Here is a 16,057-nt window from a genome sequence, read left to right on the forward strand (position 1 = left end):
CCTTCATACCAATGCACATGAAATAAAGATAAATAAATCATAAAAAATAATAAATGACATCTTGAAATTCATATGCCAATGGTTGGAACTAGAAAAAAAGCTCGCTGAGTAAGGTAATGCAGACCCAGAAACACGAGCATGGAATTACTCAATCATAAGTGGATACTAGCTGTAAAGCAAAGAATAACATGCCTGTAGCTCATGACCCCAGAGAAGTTAAGTAACAAATTGATCCCTAAGAGAAACACACATAGATCCCCCTGGATAGGGAAAATAGACAAGATCTCCTGAGATTGTCCTCTCTATCCACCACCAAGTCTCTTTAGAAAGTCTAAGCTCAGTCTGCAAGTCATTGCATTCACAAACTTGCTGCTCTTGATGGGTCCTTTTCAGGCTGCCAAGAGTTCCTATTAAGGGGTCCCTTCTGTTATTTCCTCGTCACTCTTGCCTGTGTTCTCATAAACCGAAACTGTATCTTCTTTCTGTCAGAAACAGGACATCTAGCTCTCAGTACATTTTCATACAGTTTTGGCAGGTATGAAACGGGCTGTGTCAGTTCAATGCCACTAGGTGGCAGCATGTTGCTTTACAAACTGCTTTGCTGGTGGCCCCTAAAAATTTATTGTGGCGTTTTTTATTCTTAAACACTGTCTGGAGACCTGACTCAGCCCTAGAGGTGGTACAGGGTTTATTGTTCTGCTCAGCTTTAACTTTCTTGCCACCTTTTCTTTCAAGTTCTGAAACATTCTCTTTTAGGGTGCTAGCTCAGTGACCTTTGTTTTCAGACTTGATAAACTCTTGACCATCTGTCCTGTCAACATACAACAGTAGCCTGCCATCTTCAGCAGATATTCTTGTGACTGCCAGCTGGGTCGAGGAAGCCGACGAGAAAGAACACCATTTCACATGAGCCTGGCACACTGTCTCTTGGAAATCCTCACTGTCAGGGGGAGTGGCACCAAGATACCTGCCATGGAACTGGTCTTTACAGAACACACACTAAATCATCTAGAACTTCATCTCAGGACCAGGATAAGGCCTCTAACAGAAGCAGTATAACCCGAAAAAGTTGTCATTGTACTTATGGCAAGATTTTACCTTTGATTTATGGAGAAATAATCTGTGTTCCAAGTTGTTTAACTTGCTGTTTCCACAATCACAATGAAAATTTCATTTTGTATATAGTACAACTAGTTTATGGGTTCATGGCATACCTGCAGACTAGCAAAATTCTGGCTGATCTGTCTACCCCCTTTCTTTTTTTCCAAACTTATGTAAGTAAATATGTGTTGGCTGAAGATGTTATCAAAACATTTATAGCCATATTCACTACAGTATGAATTTTCTCAGTGTAATGGTCTACTCTGCCCATTTAAGAAACAAGCCACACCCACTCCCTCTCCCATCTGCTAAAGCAAGCTAATCTTCAGCTGCCTGTCTGAGTCCCTTCCTTTCCATCTATCTCTCTTGAAGAGGTCTCTGTCTCTCTCTTCTCCACACTTCTCTCCCCTCTGTTTCTCCCTCTCTCTGCCTCTCTTCTTGCTCTCCCCACTTCTCTCCTTACATTTCATTACCCACTAAATAAATATCCAACTTCACTCTGCATGGCATGCCTATCCGTCTTGGTTCCCCCACCATATGGTTTCCTGCCTGGGACCCTGCTGCCTTTATAGACAGCCATGGTCTTGAGGTCTGCTGCCTGCACCTGCAACTTGGGAATCCACAGCATTTTTACTTAAACCATAACAATGGGTGCTGTTACTTGACCAAACTTTCCACATTCCCTCTGGCCTGCAGGTGGGCTCGCTCAGGATGTGTGGGAGCCTGGGCTTGGGAACCATGTTTTTTTACAAGAGCTCTCCATCCCATCTGCCTGAGCGTAGTTTCTACACACACCACCAGCTTCAGTTGGTGAGTTTCCCCCATTCTTGTCAGCTTAACTTTTTCTCTGAACTCAAGGAATTGACTACTGGGCTTCTGGCAATCTTCTGGTGTTCCTAGAAAAAGGGAGACAGCCCCCAACTATGGTCTCTATAGCTATGATTGAGCCCTTCACTGATATTCATCTCTAGATTGCTTCCCTTAGTTAAAATTGTTTGGTTGATCCGGGGTCAGTCATCCTGCCACTGAGGGCCCAGGGTCCCTCAGGTTTTTCTTTCTCCTTTTTTCTTTTTTCCCCCATGCTGTAAAAGGCTACTCAGAGTGACCTCTGCCTCTCTGGCTTCTGAGTCACCCTGATCAGAGTCAGTCAGGCTTTAGTACCCTGGCAGTAGGCAAAGGACACTCTCCTACAATCCATGCAGTGTTCACTGCTGATTTATATCCCACCTATAGAGGGGAGACATCTTCCTATAGGCCTTGTGGTATCATCGTTTTCACAGGTTTACATGGTTTCAGCTATGGATACCAAGCAATCAGTGCCCATCAATTCAGCCTCACACTGGCATGGATGCCTTTTAGAGGCCCTAAAACCCAAGGCTTTACTGTCCTACTTCTTCAGCTTCTACCCTCACTCCGCTGGTGTCCCAACAGCTCCACTTTTGCAGGAGCTTTCTAACTACCGTCAGTACACAGGCAAATGAAAGGAGTCTCCTCAAACTGCCCCTGCTGCCAACAAGATTGCTGTTTTCAATTCCGGCCTTTTGCTTCCTACCGTGGCATGGCTGCTCAGCAACAGGGCGTTTTATACATCTAGGTCTCTCTTATTATTTAACTTAAAATCCCTGCAACTCATAAATTGTGGCTTTTCCATACAATACATGACCTCTGCAATTTTGACTGAGGTCAGGTGACTTTGCCACCATCTTGGTTGAGAGTCAGGTCAGGTGACCAAGTTCTACCATTCTGAGGTTTTTCATTCCTGGTTCCCCAGTGTTAACTCCATTACATGGGTGACCTTATTGCCATCTTAACTGAGGTTAGGTGACTTCACTGCCAACTTACCTGAGAGCCAGGTCAGGTGACCAAGTCTCATCATCTTTACTGACATATCCCCAGTATACTTATGTTTTTGTCTCTAAATTCCTCTTGATGACTCTGTTGCATGTGTGCTTTGTGCAGTTGCATGCCTTTGGTAGGACCCACAAAAAGCATATACTTTGTCCAATTCACGTTCACTATGTATGTATGTATACATGTGACTTAAATGTACCTGTTTACTGTTAAATATTATAATTGTCTGTTCATTACATCTCATTTCAGACTACAAAAACAATAAGTCTCATGTTTTAAAATGGTATGTACTTTTAAGTCTCTTACAAAAATACTTTATATTTAATCCAACCCTCATTAAAAATATATTAAGATGTTCTCTACTATTGCCAGTTCTGCCATTAACCTTCTATTGCAAGCAGTTTTTTCTTCTTTTCATCTTTTTATGAGTGTAAATCTTACCAGTTAAGAACCAGTACAGTCAAGTTCAGACCTAGCTCTCCAGGCAGATTCTATACTGCAGTTACACCTGATAAACAGTCCTCAACTGCTCAGAGATCTGGGGAATATGGCATTTAAATATTTAATTACTAAAAAAACTTTTTATAACACAAAGAGACAGTTTGGCTCCTAGTAGCACTCTACTTTCTCCAAAGAAGACAGAAGATAAATGGCCACAGAACTACATTCTTCTGCAATTTGCTTCAACTGCCAAGCACTGACCACTGGGAAAAACTGCCTTTCATCTAAACTGAAGATCACCAGACAGTGGAAAGAATCACTGGAATCAACAGCCTCGCTACTCAGGTCAAGGTAGGCTTGTCTTCCTACATATTTCTACTCCTACAGGATCTACAGGAGCCTGGCAGGCCTTGTGCCAAACAGCAAAAGGCAATTACAACCTTCAGCGACCATGGTGGACCCTGAGAAGTAGCTCTAGGAGCCAACCAAATAAGTTCTCTGTCATTTTTTATATAAAGACTACTATGAAGAGGAAAATGTTACTATACCCATTACACATTTTTCTCTGGCCAGACTATAGTGTCACACACCTTTAATCCCAGAACTTGAAAGGAACAGACAGGCACTTTAAGGTCAGCATGGTCAATGAATAATTTCCAGGACAGGCTCAAATGCTACACAGAAATCCTGTCTCAGAAGTATTTAAAATGTTTCTCAGCAGTATGATTTTTTCTCATGATTTTAAAATTGATAACACATACAAAAGGTTTTACAACATTGGCTAAATTTGTAGGGTTTCTATTAAGTATGTGTTCTTTGATGGATGTGAAGACTTCTATGACATACAAGGCTTTACAACATTGATTATATTTATAAGGTTTCTCTCCAGTTATGTGTTCTTTTGTGATGCTGAAGAACATTGACACAAAATGGCTTTACTGAATTGATTTTATTGATAGGATTTCTCTCTAGTATATTTTCTTTCATGCATTTGAAGTTTAGAGCATCATGAAAAACGTTTATCACATTAATTACATTAAAGGGCTTATCTCCTCTATGTGTTCATTTATGTCTGTGAAGCTCACAATGAATTGCAAAAGTTTTACCACATTGATTACATTAAAAAGACTTCTCTCCATCATGTGTTTTTTATTATTTTGGTTCCTACTAAGTTGTGAAAAGACTTTACCACATTGATTACATTTACAGGGTTTATCTTCAGTGTATGTTCTTTTGTGTTAGAGACTACTGATCTATGAAATGACTTTACCCCATTGATTATATTCATAGTGTTTTTCTCTAGTATGTGTTCTTTTGTGTATTTGGAGTTGAGAATGCCTTGAAAAAGCTTTATTGCATTGATCACATTCAAAGGGCTTCTCTCCAGTATGTGTTCTGTTATGTCTGTGAAGCTCACCATGACTTGCAAATGCTTTATCACATTGATTACATTGATAAGGTTTCTCTCCAGTATGAGTTCTTTGATGTACTTGGAGATTACAATTCTGTGAAAAGGCTTTATCACATTGATTACATTTGTAGGGTTTCTCTCCAGTATGTGTCCTTTGATGTACTCGGAGATTACTCTTCTGTGAAAAGGTTTTATCACATTGATTACATGTGTAGGGTTTCTCTCCAGAATGTGTTCTTTTGTGTACTTGAAGATGATGGTGATATGCAAAGACTTTACCACATTCATTACATTCATAGGGTTTTTCACCAGTATGTGTTCTTTTGTGTATTTGGAGTTGATAGTGTCGTGAAAAGGCTTTATCACATTGATTGCATTCAAAAGGCTTCTCTTCAGTGTGTCTTCTTTTACATTTTTGAAGCCGAACATGACTGGCAAGAGCTTTACTGCATTGATTACATTCATGGGGTTTCACTTTAGCATGTGTTTTTTTAAGTATCTGGGATTGACTAGGACATGTAAACACTTCATCATATTGAATACCACCATATGGTTTCTCTCCTGCAGGAATTTTTTCACGGCCTTGAAGATGACTGTAACATGAAAAGGCTTTAACACATTGAGTATATTCAAAGGGTTTCTTTCCAGTATGGCTTCTTTCAAACCTGCAAAGAAAATTGGCACAGGAAAATCTTTACCACATGCACTAAACTAATGAATCTTAATATCTATATGAATTAATTTTATTATTTTGTCTAATTGAAAAGAATACTCAGATTTTAAATATTATATTTATGGTACACCTCTTCATTAAGTAGTGTTTTGTGTCTTTGAAGAACCTGTAATGGTAAGAGTCCTTATTTCATGCCCACATTTATGGAATCTTTTTATATTATTTTTAATATTTGAAAGGAACTTGAGCAACTCAATTTTAAATAAACATTACCATACGTGTTACATTGTTATGTTATTTTATAGTGCAAAATATAATACATAAGTAAGTGTACCAGGACTAACAAAAGTAACTATACAGTACAAAACTCATAGGACTGATTTTCACTGTGAGTTTGTTGATGTCTTCCAAATGAAGATGGAAAAACAATTAAATATAAATTAGTATCATATTCAAAAAGTCTAATCAATGTTGGAATACCAAATATCTTTTATATCTTTGTGTTATTCGGAGAGAGGTCCCATCCTTCTTTCCATATCCCTATGGTCACTTGTTTGTATTCAGAGTGACATATGATATTCTTATTAAAGGAAGAACAAATAAAAGATTTCTCCACTGAATTCACATAGTTTGACTTTCTATTCCTCACAAATATGCGGTATAGGGATTAAGATTTCTCCACAAGAGGTTTTGTTAAGTCTCATAAACTAACCTTTCCAATACGGTCAGTGAAGTCACAAGTATATGAATGACACTAGCTTTACTGTATACCTTTTATTCCTTAGACAGTTTTGGATATATAATTATCATCTAGTCAATCTGTATACCTTGTTCAGTTTCAGAGTGGTATAAAACTAAATGAATTGGCAGTTCTACAGCATAGTTCCCCATGGAGATGTGATTCAAATGATGGTATCAGATAAGTCATTGTTTACTTGTCTTGGTTTTTAGAGGAAAGCTCTAAAAACACAGATAAGCTATTGAATAATGAAGCATAAAATTTGGTGAGAAATTAATAATCATCAATAATTAAGTTGTGCTTATTTATATGTTGCTTTTCTTTACAACTTCTGGAACAAATTAAAATAGTTTCAGAGGCAAATTCATATCAAGTTGCACATGAAAATTACCTTCCATGTCTCCTAGTGCTTCGACAATGTTCTTCAAAATTATGGTTTTCCCAAATGTAGCCTAAAATACAGTCCCAGAAAATGCACATTATTGGAAATTGTGCAAATTTTAATATCTTATGTAAACCATGCCTTAGTTATTAACCTCATTCTTACAGTTTATTAAATCAAACTATATAACAGTATCAATAATCAAGACACAGATGTCCTCTTATTTTAAAATGTGAAGGAAAATTCACAGTCTTACCTATAGAAGTGAGGTTTCTGTATGTCTCCAGCATCACATCTTTGTACAGACTCTTCTGGTATGGATTCAGCAAAGCCCACTCCTCTGAAGTGAAGTCAATGTGCACATCATCAAAGGTCACTGCATTCTAGAATAATCCAACCAATAATAAAATAATGTATGATTCTGCTCTTATAACTGGATATTTCTTTTAAATAATATATTCATATAATTCTGATGCTTCCTACAATTCTTCCATGATGTAGGCATTAAAATGTAAGCACCAAGTCACATTTGAAGAAAACTGAAAAGGAAGAAGTTTCACATGTGACATTTGTAGGCCCTTTAAATAGGATACAGCCTTGAGGAAGAAGTGCCAATGAGCACACACACACACAGAGATATTCAAACAGATAAATGCTACAGAGAAATAGTATGGACACTTATTAACTAGAAAAGAGATGGGAAATTTGGATATATTGTCTTGTGCCTTTAATACCAGCACTCAATGTACAAGCAGATCATTTATAATCAACATTTACAGTGCCGATTTTTTTGTCCATTTGTAAATGTTTAAATATGCACTCCCTTTTAGCACGATCTTATTATGTTACAGTTTAAACTGGGCCATTTCAGGTTCTGGAAGATGAATGTAGAACTAGAGTGAATGCAAAACTTTTTGTAGGAACCTCAGTAAAAACCTCTGATTTCTTTTTACACTTTTTGTTTGAATGATTTTTTGGGGTGGATAAGATGTTTTATTATTTGTAACTCTGGCTTACCTGTTACTGACTGAATAAGTTTTGATTGGCATCCAACTCAATTTAATTCATCTCCATAATGGCTATAGCGGTTTCAGCTAAGCAGCACTGGAGGAATGTTCTCCTTTTCTACATCCTGGCCAGCATAAGCTGTCACTTGTGTTATTGATCATAGCCATTCTGGCAGGTATGAGAATAATTCTTAAAGGAGTTTTGATTTGCATTTTCTTATTGTCTATGGATATCAAACCTTTATTTAAGTGTTTTTAAGCCAGTTTAAAGTCACCTATTTAGAATTCTGTGTTTTGATCTGTACCACATTTTTGTTGGATTATTTGATTTGGTGGTATCTAGTCTCCTGATTTCTTTTTATTCTGAGCAAGTAAATTTGGATCCACATAGACAACCAAGATGAATACTCACTTGTAAGTAGATTTTAGTTGTGGAGTAAAGAATAATCACAGTACAATCCACAGACCCAGAGAGGGTAAGTAACAAGGATTGGAATAGCAGGGAATGCATTGATATTCCATAGTAAGAGAAAATAGATTAGATTTTTTGGGTGGACTGGGAGCAGCAATAGGAAGGATCATGGGAATAATGGTGGGACAGAGGGAGAGAATACAGAGATAGATGACTGGAATAAGAAATGTTTTAGGGTTAATGTGGAAGCCTAGTGTAGTAGAAACTTTTTCAAGCTATGAGGGTGACCCTAGTGAGGACTCCCAGTAATTAAGAACATGGAGCCTGATAATCTTCTGTAATCCCATCTTCCATCAGTGGGGTTGATTAGGAAAAAAAAGATAGTCATAAAATATTGAACACACATTTCTTCTGTTTAGAAGTTATACCAAGGAATTGGCTTAAATTGGTGTAGTAGCAAAGCTATGACTGAACAAACTTGAGGTCCAAACCAAAAGAGGAAACATTGCCTGGATGGCAAGAAACAAGGAGTTAGCTGGTACAGAGATTTAGAGTAGAAAAAATGGCCAATACAATGACTGCTAGATCAATTCTGATACAAACATGGATTGGTTCCTAGCCTAATTGTCAACAAAGGGGCTTTCTCCAGCAGCTGATTGTAGCAGATGCAAAGATCTTTACCCAAGCATTAACTGGAGCTCTTGGAATCCTGCATAAATTTGGGAGGAAGATTATAGAAACCATAGGTGTAAAGGACATCAGAAGAACACAGCCCACAGAATGAACGAAGCAGGGATTATTGGGGCTCACAGAGCCTTAAACACCAATTATGGATCTTGCAGTCTGAGTCCAGGCCTCGACAAGCATATTGTGGTTGCTTAGATTGGTATTTTTCTGCAACCCCTAACAGTAGGAGTGTGAGTGTTTTTCACACTTTTGCCTGCTCTTCAGACCCTTTTCCTTTTGCTGGGTTGCCTAATCCTGTCTGGATATGGAGGTTTCTGTCTAGAGTTATTGTATCTTGTTATGATACCTTCATTTGATATCCCTGTGAGGCCTGCTCTTCTCTGAAGGGAAAAAAGAGGGAACAGGGCACCTGAGAGAGAGTGGGAAGTTTGGGGAGGGACTAGGAGGAGTAGACCAAGTTGAAGCTGTGGTCAGGATGTACTGTATGAGAGAAGAACAAATAAAAATAAACAAAAAGAAATGGAAATGCTTTAAATCTAACATCAGTGATCCTCACATTTTTAACAGCCCTAACACTGTTCAAATATCCAAAGCTTCTTTGGATACTCAAGACAATATTTTGCCTGTGTCATTCCACCCATGGATCTCCTTCACTCTTTGAGTAGCTTCCCCAAACACTATCCTCAATCCCACTTGCATTCTTGTCATTGTATCCTAGTTCTCAACATAGGAGGATGTACTGCTTATAAAAATGTCAAACGACCTGTGAAAGGTCCATGTAGGCCACCTGCCTGCAGACATCCCCACTCTCAAAGTTCCCCACACCACACTGTCCCCATCCCTTCTTCACATTTTCTTATCCCCCAACTTGCACAAAGACCCCCTGAAAGCCTGACAGAACACAGGCCACACCTGTCACAAGAGGGTTTACATGTAGTCTTATTGTAACTTGATATGGCATATTTGGTTGATATCACTGGGAGATCTCACTTAAGAAGGGAAATGGAGGAGGAGGCGATCTGGAGGAGAATGAAACGGGAGGGGACTGAGAGGAGTGAAGAGGGGAAACTGTAGTTCAGATGTATTGTCTGAGAGAAGAATTTTAAAAAGAAGAGAAAGCAGAATGTGGAGATGGTGGGGGAAGGTTGGATCAAAGCAAGATTAAAAACCAGCAGGACAAAATCCTGTACTTCTGTCTCAGAGTCAAGGGGATTCATTCTCAAAGAACTTCAAAAGCTCTATCCCTGTAACTTTTCACTCATGTCTGTCATTTGCTATGTCCTCTATCTGTATGCAGCTATCCATGGCAAATGCCTCATATCTTAGGTATATTACTATCCTATTTTCTCAAAAGAACAGAAGCTTTATCTTCACAGCTTCATGCAATGAACTCTCAAAGACTCCTCACTTTTTTTTTATTTGCATTTGATCCTGCAAAATGCAAATGTGTGCAACTGTCCTGAAATGAAAGCACAGAGGAAGAATTCATGGCCTTTACATTTGGCATCTATTTTTTTCCTAGAACCAATACAACATGGGCGATCAAGCAAGTTTGGCTTCTAAGTTGTAATGGACCCTACCAGAGTTGTGCAGACCAGAGTCACAGTAGGTTTTGTATGAAGTTGATTCATTTAACTTGAAATCACTTTGCTTACTCCTTCCGTCAACTGAAGCTTTATCAGGATGGAGTCTTACCCTTTAGAACAGCTTGCTAGGCATCTAATCTGGAGCAATGGGTTTTTCTTTAATGGTGACAACCTAATTGAATGTTTCTGCCTGTTTCTCCACAGGACTGCCACCTAAAACTACCCAGTGCTTTTTTTTCTCTACCAAACAGACTTTTCATTTCTTTCTGTCCTACTTGTTTCAATATTCATTGTAGACCTGAGTGAGTCATCAATAAAAACCACCCAACTGCATCAATATTTTGTCTAAGGAATCAACACTTTAATTTTTTTAATTTAGTCTTACACAAATTCTCAGGCAAAATAGAAAGAAGATCTTTTTGGGATGAAAATATGTATAATATAAACATAGTACAAATGACCTCTAGCTTAATTTTTCATGGAGTCTATCTCCCATTGAAATCCCATGAGTTCAACCTTCACTGTCTCCATTATTCTTAGAATTCTCATCTTTGTAGTTCCCTAATAATAACTGATGTGGCTCTGTGTACAATATTTAGGGCTTTTGCCAAGTAAAGTCATAACATCTTCAACAATCCTCCAAAAGTCATCGATCCTAGGTCCTTTGCAGCAAGAAAATCACTCTGATGTACCACATTTTGTTATAACTTGCTTTTTACTTACTGTGATTAAATTCTAACCAAAAGCATCTCAGGGTTTATTTGGTTGATATTGTCATCACAAGCCATCATTGTGGCAGCTTAGGTTAGAAACTCAAGTTAGCAACTGAAGTAAAATAAAATGTGGGGAAACATTTTCATTAGTTTCCTCTCCCACTTTCTCACTGTCTCATGCTCAGCTAGCTCTCTTATCCTGTTCAGACCACTTGCTAATGAGTATTGCCACACTCAGTGGAGGAGCCTTCATACATCAAACATCAACCAACCCAGTTTCTCACAGACATAGTAACTGGTGATTCTGTGTGGTCATGCCATCAAATGTTGTGTCCTCACATGACTCTAGGCTATATCATGTTGACAGGTGAAACTAATTCAGACAAGGAGACAATAATATATAAGAAAGTTTTAAAAAATCAAAACCAGTGTATTAATCCTATCTATCACTTAAGCAGCAAAAAAAAAATCATAAAGATAGCAACAGCAGGAAAACATAGATATGCATAGAAATAATTAAAAGTAAGCCTCCAAAATCAAGAGAAAACTAAAACTGTCTCTCCACAGATAGCACCCAAGCCAACAAAATCCCAAGGAAGTCATAATAATACAGTAAATTTTCTAAATATAAAAATTGACTAATGCTGGATGGGATATAGAAAATGAAGAACACTCCTACATTTCCTGTGAGCAAGCAACTTGTATAACCATTTTGAAAATAAGTATGGCAGTTTTTCAGAAAATTGTGAATCATCTCAAGACCCAGCAATATCACACTTTGCAATATACCAAAGGATGTCAATGATACCCCAAGAGCATTAACTCAACTATGTTCATTCCAGCATTATATACTAGCCATAACCTGGAAACAACCTAGATGCCCCTCAACCAAAGAATGAATGAAAAAAAATGTGGTACATTTACACAACAGAGTACTACTCAGGGGGAAAGAATCTTGCAATTTGCATGAAAATGGAAGGAACTAGAAAATACCTTCTTATTTGAGGTAACCCAGATTTTAAAACAAGAAAACAGTATTACTCACTCAAAAGTAGAAACTACTTATAAAGCTAAGGATAACCAGTCTATAGTCCACAACCCCAGAGAAGCTAGGTAACAAGGAGAACCCTAACAGAAACATATGGATCCATCTGAAAAGGGGAAATAGACAAGATCTCCTGAATAAATAGGGACAACAGTACTGTTATTCAGTGTCATAACAAAATCTTGTATTTTAGTTGAAATAGTAAAATTTCAGTGATTGAATTTCAAGATAAATCAGTCCTTTATCCAGATTTTTCATTGCCCTTGTCTGTGGACCCCAAGAAATGGCCAGTCATACCATTTATCAATAATCTAAAACTGGGGGGCTGGAGAGATGGCTCAGTGGTTAAGAGCATTGCCTGCTCTTCCAAAGGTCCTGAGTTCAATTCCCAGCAACCATATGGTGGCTCACAACCATCTGTAATGTGATCTGGTGCCCTCTCTGGCCTGCAGGCACACATGTAGGCAGATATTGTATGCATAGTAAATGAATAAATTTAAATAAAATAAAATAAAATAAATCTAAAACTGATTACAAAACTTCATATTACTGATTTTTATTGGCGGCCTTTAGTACCAGCCTCAGTACCCACTCAGGGTTCATAATTGGATGTCTATGGCAAGCAAGGATCTCAGGGTAAAAAATTAACTTAAGAACATTACTGCTGTATCTTCTTTATTTTTCACGCAAGGGGAAAAAAATGAAGTGAAGGGGGCATGGAGGAGAGGAAGATAAGAAGCATAAGTAGAAGAATAAAGAAAAGAAAGAAGGAGAGTAAGGGCAAGTAGTAGAAGTAGTGAGGAAAAGAAGAAGAGTAAGAGTAAGGGCTGGTCTCCAAGAGATTTCTAGTTATTACACACATGGTGAGAAAATTCTATAGGCTTATCAAACTCAAAAAAAGTGGCAGGTAGAACCTGACAAAGCAGTACTCCAGAACAGGTGACCTGACCTGGGAAAGAGCCAGCATTCAAAGGGAAGTATCTGACATTCCAAGCCCTTAGATAAAGTTAATAAACATCCCTGAATCCTTGATTCACCTGTATTCCTCATCTAATCTCTGCTGTAGTACACACCTCTGGGAACACCCAGATTTGTTTGTTAGCAAAGGTGGGGCATGCTGGCTTCCTGCGTCTTCTATAGAAATTTCTATGTGCTCTGTTAGCAAATAATTTTGTGGGATTTACTCTATGTAAATTTGAGAGTTAGAACAAAGAGTGAATGCCATTGCTCCAAGGCCTAGTCGTGTGGGGAAATGGAGCAAGATCAGTCCACTGATTAAGCAGAGGTTGTACGCAGTGGTGTTCTGGGAATGCGGCCCATTTCAAAGGGAAGAATTTTGGCTTAACAAGATTGTTACAGATATAATGGTGACTTTTCCAAAAGACAAGTGTTCCCGCAGCTCTGCAAAATAGGTTGTTCTACGTGGATGAGTATACACTTCCCGTGGATCTGCCTATTGGTCTGTGCATTGACTGTATACTCTTGTGTGTTCAAATAAATTTTAACAGCTACAAAAGCAGTAAACCTCTCATGTTGCTTCCTTCCCTCCCCTTTCTGCACTCTGCCTTCAACAGCTTCAAAGTAAGTAAATGGACTCAATTCTTTCACATATCTCTCTTCAATTATGAGTCCCCAGGGAAAGTCAGATGGATTGGAGGACTCTCCTTAACTGTTCTATTTTTCCTTCTCAATGAAAAGTCAAAGACCAGCCTGGAAGGAGTTGCAAGAGTGTTTTCCCAGCACAGGGCAGCAGAGGCAGAATTAGCTGGGTTCAAAGCAATTCTCAGGTACATAATGTGTGGGCAAGTCTGAGATAGAAAACACACTGATATAAAGAGAAATCAGTAAATCAATAGCACTTGGAAAAAACCAAGTATATATAGCACTTGGAAAAAACCAAAAATATAATCTTTAGTAACACTAGGCTGTTTCTAGCTCTGCCAAGAGTGTTGCTGGGTTTGAGGAGGAGCTATGTTACTTCTGCATGAGTTGGACCCTAAATGGGAAGACATCATTGATCAGGCCAGCTCTCAACACAACAGTTTTTTTTTCTTTTCAAATAATTGTCATCTTGTCTCATCATGTACATTTTGCTGAACTATAATTATCTCAAAAAAAAAAACCCTGGATATTTAAGTCACACCATGCCCTAATGTTCATTATGATCCTATAATTCCCCCCATTGAGTAGCAGGTTAAAGGTTTTTTATTGATATGGTAATGGGTGTGGTGGCTGTTTATAAACCATTGGTGTCTTTGTCATGGTTTAGAGGCCAAATGTTTGAACAATTCTTGTAAACAACTTTGTATTCTAGCATCCTAATCTCTAACAGCCCTCATTAGCGTACTACCTATCTTTGGGTAATTTAGAGGCAACTATACCTCAAGTAAATATCTCCTAAGCATTGGTGAAGCCTTTATATCAACCATTCTTACTCTTCTGCACCACAGGTTAGTAGTGGAGTTGAATGAATGCAAGAATGCCATTTACAAACTCCACAAAATTAACTCCAAATGGATCCTACTCCTCGATGTTAAATGCAAAGGACAGAGCTTCTAAAAGATATTAGAAAAACTAGGCATCTCCAAGTTTGGGACATTGCCTTCCATACGGGTCAAAATGTGAACCACAAAGATGTTTCTAACACACAGTTCCCTGCTAGAAATGCTTTTCACAGATGCAGCCAACAGAGGGAAGTTATTTAGAGGCCAAGACGGGTTTCTGGGGAGTTACAAGGACCACATGAGACCACAGAGAACACTGATGGTAGCAGCAGATTCCTTTCCTGACTCAGCAAGGGCCTGCCACACTGTCTCCCATGGATCACCGTTCTTTCCTCCCACATCTTGGAACAGCAATTCCTTACTCACCATGCCGTGGATTCCATGCTCACCCATGCTCTCCTCACAGCTCCCTGCAGTAGAACTCACAGCACAGAAAGCAATCCACTGGCGCCTGCTCTGCTGTAAAATCAAGCTGGCAACATGGCACCAGAAAGTGTCCTGCAAGACTTCTGACTGACAGGTCTGCCTGGAGGCCCTGATTGGTTAGTGAGGCTTGAGTGACAAGAGCACCTCCCTGAGCCTTACAGTTTGTTTAAAGACACAGCACAGGATTCTTTGGCCCTGGCTTTCACCCTAGATCCAGACTTTTACAGATCTGCAGATGTATGAATTTCAGTATCACTTATGCCTCTCTCAAGTAGATGACACAACTGTCTTCCTGCAATCCACAACCACACTGCTTTCATCCTCCTGGACATAATATGGCTAGCCAGCGCAGCCCATTACACAATGTGGAGTGGACTGATTCTCCTGTTCAAAAGATGGAAGGGTGCACAGAATACTAATAAGTACAGATTTTAGGAAGCCAAAGATGATGTTTGTTCTGTGGCTTCAGACTGACATCAGGAGTCACAGGCACTTCTGACAGCCATGACAGCAACCCCAGTACCAAATTCAACCCACGATGTTATATTTTTATTCCGCCAGAAGACTGGGTTAAAGCTCCATTGCATTGCTATAGTTATTTCTGAATTTCTTGTCAAACTCTTCATTAAATGCTAATAATAAAAAGTGTAGTCTTTATGGTAAATTGAATACTTAAAGAGTATGGGGCTAGGAAGGATGATTTCATGGTCACTATGGTGAGCCAGCCCATTTACCTCAGTGGGCAAGTGAAAAATTATTTGCATTATTCCTGGTTCTCTACCTGAAAAAGGACTGGTAGATGAAACTTTTCGTGTATGTAGAAAGTAGATTTATTAGAATGCCTAGAGGCTGTGGGCCACTTATTCCAACAATGGCTGCCTACCAATGGAAAGCTGAGGAATTCGGCAGGTTTTTTTTGGTCCACGAATCAGGTGTGTCAGCAGGTTTTCTGTATCCATGAGGATTCTGAAGAAGTAGGCTCTATTGCTATTAATTGAATGAACTTGGTAGTCAGAGTTATGTCAAGCAGGTAAAAGAAAGAGTGCTTCCTTCTTTAATATCTCTATATAATAGACTGC

General features: G+C 38.7%; 1 protein-coding gene and 1 pseudogene across 1 annotated transcript; both read right to left on the minus strand.

The window, feature by feature from the left end:
* Nucleotides 1-216: 216 nt before the first annotated feature.
* LOC125399876 (putative E3 ubiquitin-protein ligase UBR7 pseudogene) lies at nt 217-1,197 on the minus strand (annotated as a pseudogene).
* A 3,308-nt stretch (nt 1,198-4,505) lies between these two features.
* LOC125399877 (uncharacterized) lies at nt 4,506-14,945 on the minus strand. The gene is made up of 5 exons (XM_087897920.1): nt 14,919-14,945; nt 6,855-6,981; nt 6,608-6,668; nt 5,381-5,469; nt 4,506-5,212 (listed from the first exon to the last, which is right to left on the minus strand). The coding sequence occupies exons 1-5, from the start codon at nt 14,943-14,945 to the stop codon at nt 4,647-4,649; spliced, it is 870 nt and encodes a 289-aa protein (XP_087754046.1). The 3' UTR covers nt 4,506-4,646.
* Between the last annotated feature and the right edge of the window lie 1,112 nt (nt 14,946-16,057).

The sequence above is a fragment of the Myodes glareolus genome, chromosome 2 (assembly GCF_982192425.1).
Source record: "Myodes glareolus chromosome 2, mMyoGla1.1, whole genome shotgun sequence".
Lineage (NCBI taxonomy): Eukaryota > Metazoa > Chordata > Mammalia > Rodentia > Cricetidae > Myodes > Myodes glareolus.

Bases quoted from the DNA above. Each gene is read 5' to 3' on its own strand.
- LOC125399877 (XM_087897920.1), bottom strand. From the start codon at position 14,945: ATGGGTGAGCATGGAATCCACGGCATG. The intron at 6,982-14,918 runs GTGAGTAAGGAA...GGATTATTCTAG, and splicing joins AGCATGGAATCCACGGCATG to AATGCAGTGACCTTTGATGA. The intron at 6,669-6,854 runs GTAAGACTGTGA...ACTGTATTTTAG, and splicing joins CAGAAACCTCACTTCTATAG to GCTACATTTGGGAAAACCAT.